Source organism: Alligator sinensis, unplaced genomic scaffold (genome assembly GCF_000455745.1).
Source record: "Alligator sinensis unplaced genomic scaffold, ASM45574v1 scaffold267_1, whole genome shotgun sequence".
Lineage (NCBI taxonomy): Eukaryota > Metazoa > Chordata > Crocodylia > Alligatoridae > Alligator > Alligator sinensis.
In genome coordinates this window covers 1,959,060-1,970,212 of record NW_005842100.1, presented here as the reverse complement: position 1 = coordinate 1,970,212, position 11,153 = coordinate 1,959,060, and the positions used below count along the sequence as shown (strand labels likewise).

General features: G+C 39.3%; 1 protein-coding gene across 1 annotated transcript in view; it reads right to left on the bottom strand.

Moving 5' to 3' along the window:
- CRY1 (cryptochrome circadian regulator 1) overlaps positions 1-11,153 on the bottom strand; it is a 62,374-nt gene that overhangs the window by 30,549 nt on the left and 20,672 nt on the right. Inside the window, exon 2 of the mRNA XM_006024277.3 lies at positions 414-522. Within this exon, the coding sequence (XP_006024339.1) occupies positions 414-522 (109 nt within the window). The remainder of the gene's footprint in view (positions 1-413; positions 523-11,153) is intronic.

The following is an 11,153-nucleotide window of genomic DNA, read 5'->3' as shown; positions in this document are numbered from 1 at the left end:
CTCTCTCAGTGGGGGGGAGGGGGGGAGAAGGAGAGAGAGCGGGGAGAGGAAAGAGGAGTGGCATTCTGTTCTATATACTCAGCAAGTTATACTTTACATAGAGCAATAGCAAAGTTAAAACAGTTCGATTAACTCATATGGCATCAGTCATCAAAATTAAGCTGCCAGAAAACACTTTTTTCAAAAAAGTCTGATCAAAATCTCTAATCTGAAACTCAGGCATTCACGGAGTGTGACTAGATTAGAAAGTGACAAATTAAAGGACAAGAGGATGCAAGCACTCCCAGCTGTAAACTACTCAATACTGAATACCAAAATTCTGAAAGGAGTGGAAACAGTGCACAGTGGAAAAAAAACCCAAACCTATACTATTTGCATTAAGAACATGCTCTTCCAAAAATATTAGAGCTCACCTTAAAGAGTCTAGGGAACACATCTGCTGGCTGTCCACGAATCACAAACAAACGAGAATTTAATTTCCGCAAATTAGCATCAAGATCCTCAAGACACTGAAGCAGGAACCTGTGAATAAGAATGATTTTATCGTAAATCAGCATCTATTGTTTGATATAATCCAGACCACTTTGAATTAGGGAGGGAGAATGAAAAGTAATAATCAAATAGAAACTACCCATTTTCCAACATTTCACAGAAGACTTCAATCATACCTACACATTATCGTCCAAATTATTAGATGACCATTGTTTGCAACAAAAATGCATTTGGTTATGTTTAATTTGAGAAATCAAATAGCAATGTCATGTTAGTTTTCTATGCCTCATTTTAAACTTCGGGTTGCATGGTGGTTATAGCCATCATATGTAGTTGCAGTTAATGCACTCCAACAGTAAAAAAGAAATCAATTGTTAGAAAAAACGCTAGAAAACTTTCACAGTACGGCCTCACAACATACAACAGCCTAAAATATTACCAAAATTTAGTATATGTGAGGTCAGACTAAAAGATCCCAGATCTGTTCTGAAGAAAAGTCCCTCACAAATAAAAACTAAACAAACAGGCTCTCCAGCCACTAAAGAGAGATTTATTGCTACCTCTGGAAAATACTACAAATTTCATGCATCTTGGCTATCCATCCAGCAGAAATATTTAATAAGGAAATAAACTGACAGGCAGGCTGGGTGCAACGTGGGCAGGGGCTCGGCCTTGGATCTGGTGGGCCAAGAAGAAAGCTGAGCCCCTGCCTGTGTTGCCCCACCCATGTTGCATCCTTAGTCCCAAGTCAGTTGGCACACCGACAGATATCGCTGCTGCCAGAACTGCCACTCCAGCTCCAGCATCTGCACCTTGGAGAACAGCACCTGCCTCGTCTTCTTGCGGGTGCCTGGCAACAGCATGGAGCCCCACAGGCTAGGCTCTGGCCCGCTCAGTCAACATAGACAGCATTAGGGTGTCTAGTCAACACAGATGGCGTTAAGGTGTCTACACGCGAATGAAGGTGCTTTACCTAATTGTGCCTAAATTTGATACTTGCCTTATGACAGATATCAAAACTTAAGCGTGATTAGCCTAAAATTGCCATTTTTAAGGCACCTTAACAGCATGCACGTGTAGACCCGCAGCCTTAATGAATCCTAAAAAATGGCTAATGCACCTTAAATCAGCACGTGTAGACACGCCCACTGACAAGGAACTGATGGATTTATTCACATATAAGCCCAGGTGCCCTTCCCCCTTCCCACACCCTACCGCCTTTCCCCTCAAAAAAAAGTCAACATGTACAAAAGCAAAAATTTAAAGAAGATCTACACTGACACTTGTCAAATGAAGCTGGAAGATAAAAAGTCTATTTCTTTTAACCACTCAGTCATTTCAGTTTGGTGAAATATTGCTATTGTTAGAAGAAGAAAAAGTAGTACTTTTTAGCTACTGCCAGCCGCTTATGCTAATTATGTTAAGCAATCCAATTTAATAAAAGCGAACTAATTCCCCCCCCCCCCCCGGTCATAAAGGATAGCAACAAACAATTTGCAATTAACAGATTTAACCTTTTTTAGCATCTCTACCACCAGTACAAGCATTCCCAAAAAGTCTTTCTTTCTACACACTGCCTTCCAAAAACAAGGCAGGTCCTTTATTTCGGAGTGTGCTATATGGGAGAAAATGCAGAAGACATTTCTTACAAAAGCTAGAACACTTTACCATACCGAGTGATTGTACTGTCTTTCTAACTATTGGGACACATGTATGTGTGTATGTGCATGCCTAACCATGGTCTACTTTCAAACACTATTTTCATTTAATTTTTGCGTGGTTAACTGCTTAATACTTTAAATCTGTCTATACAGTGGTTGTTAGGGTTTGTTTTAATTATTTTAATGGACAACTTGAATATCTACTCTCTTCTGTTAACTTGAATCTGAAGAGAACTTCACTGAATCTTCACTGAAGTAGGATTACTTCCCTGAATCTTAAAAAATAAATAAATCTCTATTGCATTTTTTGTTCCGTTTCTCTGAACTAATTGCAAGAAAAATCAGAAAGTCAATAGAAGTGAATAATAAATCATATCCAACTAATCACTGTCCCAGGTATCGTTTTGGATAATCTGTTTTAATTTTACTTTGAGTAACCCTTTCTCCTCCCCAATCCCAACCAACATTTAAAAATTTGATATTGTAACTTGACATCTTAGGTTCTTGAATGTTACTCCCAAAAACAAATGAGGACAGTTTTTAACTCCAAAAGGGAAGGAGTACTTTTTTTTTTGTGAAATCCTCCTTGACAATGAAGACATATAGTAATGACAATGAAGACATACAGTAGGAACACCTTCTTGCTTAAGAGAATGCATATAAATGAAGATAATCTAGATTCTATAATATATTTTATCTACCTCAGAAGGCAGACAAAGGGTTGGAAGAGCCACATGTTGACCTAAGGTGACCTTAAATATGAAATCAGAATGGTTTTGAATTTGCAACTCCTCTATTTTTAGAGTAGACACTGTAGCACTGCACTGGTATGTTCTCTTTACTGCACAAAATTTAATTTAAAAATAAATTTCTGGTCTTTTCCCACTACTCCTCCATTTCTTCTTTTCTTTCCTCCCAGACAAACTGACTGTTTAGTAATATTTCTTCAAGTGGGTCAGGTTCAAATAATAGGTGTAAAGTCTACTCCCACTGAATAAATCTGAACTCATCTTCTCTGCCGCTCCTACCACATGGAAACAACTTTTTAAAGAGACAGAATCCCATTTGTATACTAGGCCAAAAGGTCATTTCTTTGATCTTGGTATTCTGATCTCATTTTCTTCTCTCTTCCTTCCTACTCTTCTCCCCCTTCCTAATGTAACCAATAATAGCATCAAGCATCTAACCTGTACTCAGGACAGAACATTACCCAAGAAGATTAAGTGTACTGATCCAGTCTTTAATTCTGTTCCCAGGTCCATAAAGTTGTCCTTAATACTATCTAATCTGTATTTGTTTTGTTGGTTCCAAACACCTCCTCTGTTATACTTCTTAGCAGGGCTCTGACATAACTGTAGATGTTATGTTCACCAAGCTTTTCTCCTCATACTAAACACAGCACTGACTACTCATAGGGATTAGAAGTGTTTATTAAGAACATACTATTTTTACATAATCACTCTTAAGACGTTGAACCACACTTAAGATAGCACTGTATTTTAGTAAATGGAAAGTCAGCTGACATTGCAAAAAAGCTAAGCTCCAAGTTAAATACAAAAGTACAAGGCAAAAGATTTATTCTATAATTTTGCTCTGGTTAATCCTCCAGATCATGTTTCAGATGCATATGGGCATTTTCCAATTTTTTTGTTTAAAGTTCCAGTTCCAGTGCAATAGAGTTGTCGCTGAAGGCATAAGCAAAGAACAATGGCATTGCTAGATTGGTCTATAACATCTTTAAAGTTGTGATGAGAAAACCTGCTATCTGAGAGTAGAGATGGATTCCGAGTTTGAGTGATTGACAATCAGACATTTTTACACAAATGGGACACGTAACAAAAATTAGTAGGTTACAAATAATGAACCTTGATGCTGCAGGAGGAACTGCATGTATGCTTTAGAACAAACTACAACCAATTTTGTTAAATTTAATTCCCTGCTTGCAGATGTGAAAAAACCTTTAGCTTTAGCTAAAGTGCCAAAAAGCATGGCTGAATCACCCAATGCTGCGAAGCTGGGTCAAAGTAACGTGTTACTACTTCTGGTAGAGCGCTTCTCCCACGCAGTCTCCCCCCCAAAAAAATGTCTGTCAGCACCCAATGTGTTTAAAAGTTTAAACACTTTTCTAAAAAGAAAGGTTTGTGACTGTAACATTGTTCTGTTCTATGGAAAATCTCTACTATGAAAAACATTTAAAAGACAGCCTGCAAATTTCTCAAACCATTACTTCTGTACATATATGAAGACACATAGTGTCCTATTTTTCACTAGACAGCTCAAATTTTCACTCTTCATTTTCTAAGGAGCAACTTTTCAACACACTATGAAGATACACCACAGCAATTATTTCAGTTAGTCATTGCCAAAATGTGATTACCTTTGTTTTATTTGAATACAAATTATTTTCAATTAAAAAAGAAATAGCACTGCAAGGCATTTTGACCTACTTGAAAGTTCAGTACGCAAATAGTATTTTAATACAGACTGCTCAGAAAGATTTTATCTTACAAACATTTAAGTCTAATTCAAGGACATTTCTACTGCCTACAACTGAATGATAGGCATTTCAAGCCAGAAATTCATATACTAACTTATAAAACAACTGCCCACGTACCTAACAAAGTCTACTATCTATAAACCTATATCTCCCACTATTCTAGAATTGGCATCTCTGTCCTCCAGAGCATTCAAGGCATTAATGCTGTATCTGATCAGAGTTTTGGAACAGAGACCGTTTAACATACATCTGTCAGGCAGTGACAGCTACATCTGAGGAGATTATTATGCATCTAATACCACTACTGTCAGAGTTAATATTTATAACAGGTAACTGTGTGATAAGAATACAAAGGGAGTATTAAATTGACAATAAGCTAGACTCCCTTTACTATATAGCACAAAGTATGTCAATAGCAATGGGTGGGGAGGAAGGGGGCACAGATCAAGGCCTGCACAATGAGGGAGGGAGTGGGGCAGGGATAGGTGCCTAGCCAGGGCAGTGAATGCAACCCTAGGAGCAGGACAGAACTGTGGGCAGCTTGTCTGGGGAGCACAGGGGGTGGGGGCAGTTCCCCCCAGATTTGTGTGCAGAGTGGGGGTGGGCTACCCACTGTAGGCATGGGGCTAAGGGTTGCACCAGTCTCTTCCAGCAGGGGAAGGGGAAGGTTGGGTCAGGGCTGCGCTCGGGGTGGCTATGGGGGGGGCTATAGCCACCCTAAAATGCCCCATAGCTACCCATCCCAGTGCTGCTGCCTGCCCCGCCCCCACCTGCCCTGAATTCAGCCCTGGTGCAGCATTCCCCCCGGCAGGAAGAGGCTGGTGCAGCCCATGGCTCCAAGCCCGCAGTGGGCAACCTACCCTTGCCCCGTGCACAAGTCTGCGGGGGTGGCACATGACCCACATGCTTCCCCCTCTCCACCCTCCCACAGCCCCCGGATGAGCTGCCCGCAGCTCCACTTTGCTCCAGGGTCACATTCATTGCCTTGGCTGGGCAGTGCCTGCCTGCCTGCCCCTACCCCTGCCCTACTTCCTTCCTCTCTGCCCCAAGCTGACCCCCTCATGGTCCTTCCCTCCCCTGACTTGCCAGCAGGAGGCTGCTCTCCACACTGCTGGGCTGCATTCCTGGCTGCATGCACACAGCATTTATCGGTGACGTTATTGGCTATACCAGTCAAAAAAAAGCTGCTTGCTGATAATTAGCCTTTTAGTGATACCAATCCAATATGCCACCAACATATTGGTGCACTTCTACTAAGAGATAAATTCATATCCACCCAAGAACATTGAAAAAAAACAACAACTGTGGAACTCTGTCTTGATCCCTGACTTCTGGACCAAATCCAGTTCGGGCAATTGTGTTTTTCTCCCTAGATTCCACCTTCAGTTTCAGTAAGATACAGTATTCTTCCCCTCCTGTCCTAACTAATTACAATATTGTAATTTCCACAAAGTTGTTATAACATCACATGCCCTGCTACAAAAAAACAGCCCCAAATACAGAGCTTTTAAAGCCTGCACAGCTGACAAGATTCTCTAGATTTAAGTTTCATGCTAGTGAAAAACTCCAGCTTGCTCAGTTTACACATTTCTTGGACCTTGCACAGCTCACTTAAGTATGTTTAAGTGTAACACGTAAAGACTTATATAGAGCCCAAGGTGGACAACCACTAAATTATCGGCATTACATATTTGAAAAGAGACATCATATGGTCATACATAGTTGAACATATGCTTTCCTAAACTTTTGGTCTTACCAATGCAAGTTACTGATATTTTCTGGTTTTTTTAAATGTCAACCTGAAAATTAATCTCTAGGCTGACACACCAAAGCTAAAATTTATGAAGGAAAGGATTTTGAATGAAACTAGAAGCAATTATTTAAATACTGCTACAACGAACTTTGCTCAAAGTATTTTTGACTTTATGTAGAAAGCAGAAGATTTACAAAACTAGACAACATTTCAAATGGAAGAAAACATTGGCTGGCTGAGGGGGAAAGAAGTTAGTGTTTCTAGGGGTTTCCATTACTCTGCAGAAAAAAAAAAGAAAAAAAAAAAGTGTTGAAAGTTAAAAGTTCACTAAGCATGCCTTGAAAGAATACACAAATAGCCTCATCAGACAAGTCTGTTAAGTCAACCCAACCTGAAACAACTTCCAACCTCCTACTTTGGATAGGTGAACCAAAGAAGGTAAAAATCCTACAGGAAATCAAAGAATCATGCAAAATGGGACTAGAAAGGACCTCAGGACTAGTCCACCCCCTGTCCAAAGCAGGATCATCCTGTTTAAACCATCTCAGACAGTCTGTTCCAGTGCCTGACTACCCTCATTGTTAGAAAGTTCTTTCTAATATCTAACCTGAACCTCATTTGTTACAATTTAAGTCCATTACAGCTTGTCCTGTCCCTCACGGCACAGAGAACAGTTTGTCACCATCCTCTTTATAGCAATCTGTTTGTACTTGAAGATTTATCAAATCCCTCATCAAGCTTGTCTGTAACTTAAACAATCCCAATTCTTCAAACATTTCCTCACAGGTCGTTTTCTAGGTCACTAATAAAATTTTGCGGCTCTCCTCTGGACTCTTCCAGTTTGAACACATCTTCCTTGAAGGGCAATGCTCAAAACTGGACACAGTATTCTAGGTGACATCTCAATAGTGCTTAAGGGGAGTAAAGGAATCACTTTGTGTGAGTTTCATACAATAGGTCCCAGCCTGCAATCAGTCTTTTGGGCAATGTCACACTTGATTTATATCCAGCTGAAACATGCTATAATCTCTAGCTCTTTCTAGTCTGCAGTACTGGAAAATTTTGTTTCCATTTTGTATTTGGGCATCTGATTTTTCCTTCCCAAATACAGAACCTTGCACTTGTCATTATTGAATTTCTTGTGATTTATTTTGGATGAGTTTTTTCAGGGTTCAGCTGAATCCTAATCCTGTCTTCTGATGTATTTGCTACCCCACCCAACTTGGCATTGTCCACGTTATGACTATACACTTGATATCATTGTCCAAGTCATTAAGGAAAATACAGAAGAATACCAGGTCCAGAACAGACCCCTGGGGAACCTCACTTGATACCTCCTCTCAGCGTCACACTGAGTTACGAATGACTACACTTTGGTTCGATGGTTGTGTTCAGTTATGCATCCTCATTACAATAGTTTCAGCTACACTATTTCCTTAGCTTGCTCATGGGGGTACTATAGGAGACAGTGTCAAGAGCCTTAAATCTATAGTAAGATACACCAAGGGTTAGCAACCTACAGCCTGAAGACCCAGGGAACTTCAGTGGTGTTTCACAGGTGGGGATCTTTGTCCATGCCACAGCCAGACCACAGGAAGAAGCGGTTGCAGCAGCAGCCAGGTCCTGGTATTAGCCCCCCTCAGACATGGACTGGGTCATTCTGGGCTACCACCAAAAGGCTGCTGACCACTGAGATAAACTTTACTCAGCTTGCTACAGTGTTTGTTTTTGACTGGGAACATGAGGCCTTTCCACCCTTCACAGTAAATAAGTTTACATGAGGCTGATATATTCAATAACTCATGTACTTATGCAAGAAAAATGATCAGTACTCATTTACCATGACTTCTAGACACAATGTACTCCAAAAGATCTCTCCTGTACAGTATGAAACATTTCTTCCTATTTTAAATGTATTGCCTTTCAATTTAATTTGATTTAAACTAGCCTAACCAGTGGTTATCCTGTATCATGTGTGGGAAACATTGGCTGCATCATTCAGAATTATTTGGATACTTTATTTTAAATGCCAAATAATCCCCTTTTTTTGGGTGATCCATCGCACCTGAAACCCTTCATGCCTCTATATATACAGACTAAGCTTTAGTTTCAGCCTGTTTCAAAGCAAAATGTACAAGCTTATTACAAACTGTATTCTACCACAGTACAATCACCAGAGAAATTTAGATAATTAACTCTACCACATTAAAACTGTAGCCAAATTCTGTAATTCTGTGTACACCTGCTGGTCAGAGTTGCATCTTCTAGTAATTAACAGAAGTCCATTAGTGATTCTGCCATCACTATTGATTTTGCCTAGAAGGTATTAAAATACTGGAGAAATAACTCCTAAAGAACTGAAATAATGTTACAACATTTTAAAGCAAGTGATATTACTTTTCAGGATAAAGATTCCACCACCAGCAATAGGAGCAAGTTTATTAAGTAGAATCCTTCTTTAAATAAACTTCAAGAAAAAAATTAGGTAAGAATAATATGTGAATCCCCCCACTAATGGTATCCATTCATGCAAGCTTTATTTTGAGGTGCTATGAATTTGTATGCATGAACTGCTAAAATTCTAACGATCAAATTCTAAATTGAGTTTTGATTAGTTTACAACAGAAATGTAGTTTTCCTAAACTGCTAACCCTGTAAGCTCTGCCTCCATTCTGAAATCTAAAAATCCCCACTACTTCCTGCCTTTCACATCCCAAAGCACACCACCAACAACCAATCCATTTAACATGTACTAAAGCTGTAATTAAGATGCAACTGAGATGCACAGGTGTCCAACTCAAGATAGAGAGCTGGCAGTTGGAATTTTAGTTTACAAGTACTGACAACAAGCAACCAAGAGTAATATCCAATAAGTTATAGTAGTACTGAGACTGTAATATTTAAAACATTCTCCATAGGGAAAAAATAAACTTCAAAACTGCCAAGGAAAGTAATAACATCTCCTTTTTTTCTAAAAATAGTTTCAGCCTGAAGACAAATTCTTAAGGCTCAGTAATAAAAACAATTTGGGTTTTTTTGGAGCTATGAGCACCCAGAAACTCCCACTGACCTCATGTAGAGTCAGTGTCACTGTTTGAATTGCTAGACATTCAGCACTTATGAAGAACATGACACTTCTACCTATATTTAGTCTCTTAAATAGGGAACTAAGGTCACTCACTTTCAAAAATCTTGGCCTTAAGTCAATCACTTTTCTAAATAATTTCACATTTTATTTATTATAAATTCTTATGATGAATACCAAATTCCTGAGCAGAGGGGGGAAAAAGTTGTCAATTTGTTATCATGTCAACATAAATGCCCCCTTTATAATACATATGCTTCTATCGGTATTTTAAAAACTCCAACAATTACTGGAAGACCAGTTAAGGTTTTGTTTCCAGACTAACAGAATAACAGGATTTAAAAATTTAGCTAGACATATTCTTTATATTCACTTCCATATAACCAAAACAGAGAAGACAGGATTTGTTTAATGGAGAAGCACTCACTTGAACTACTGCAAGACTGCCTGTGCTACATACCGTGCTACCTGGTTTCAGACATTTGAATGTCATGCCAGTGTATTTTCCTGTTACACTGGTCTGTAGCAATCAGTCATTATGCAGAAGGCCAGTATGTTCTTGTAAAATGGTAAGATGATTAAGCTCAGACAGGATTTAAGTGTTATGTACACTATCCAACATCCTCTAGCACTGGGCCACAGTGCTTTTTTTCCTATTACCAGATCAAGGTCTTTCCTTTATGCCTGTTTTATCCTATCATTTAAATCCAAACCAAGTTCTGCAGCTTGCTTATATATAGCATGAGATTTTCAAATGCTATCAAAAGGTATCAAATAGTGACATTTATTTTTATTATTCTCCATGCACCAGGCAGGGTGTGCTTTCATTATTTAATAAAAAGTTAAATTTGGGCAGAATGAGAAGGCATCATAAAATTATTTGGCTACAGTTTTAACGATACAAGATTCTTCTCCTTAATGCCACCTGTACACCATGGCAAAAAGACAGCCTTGTTAAGCATAGTTGTAGAAGTTCATCAGGTAATGATATCAAATATCACATTGATAGTGCATGTAACTGCCAAGCTGAAAGTCTGAGCTGTTCTGGAAGCAGAGTAGAGATTGGAAGAAACCCATACCACCTTACACAAACTCTGTTGTGTTATTAGTCATACTGCATCAGTATTTATTTTCAGGCTTTCTTTGGAGTGTTTAACAGTAAAGACTGCTTGAACTGTGGTGTTTCCCCTAACCAGAATATCTGCCACTATAAAAACTGCCATTACATTTGATCTTAGTCCACACGAGGCCAAGAAGCAATTAGCTAGAACCAATGGGCACATGGGTCTGTCCCAGCTCATTTTGCAATCTGACCATCAGCTATATACAAAAATGACTCAAAAGCAACACATAAGCCCTTTGAACAGGAGCAATAATGGGTAAGATTTTTAAAATCTGCTTGCTGGTAGGTAGGCTACATTCTCCATCAACTGGAAATCACACAGGAAAACCAGAATCAACATTTCTACATGAAATCTGAAATCAACCAAGTCATTGTGCATTCCATCACAGATTCACAGAAATTTAGGGCTGGAAGGGATGTCATGAGATCACCAGGTCCAGCTCCCCTGCTCTGGGCAGGAAAGAATGCTAGGGTCAAATAACCCCAGCAAGGTGTGCGACCAGTCTCCTTTTAAACATCTCCAGGGTAGGTGCCTGTACCAC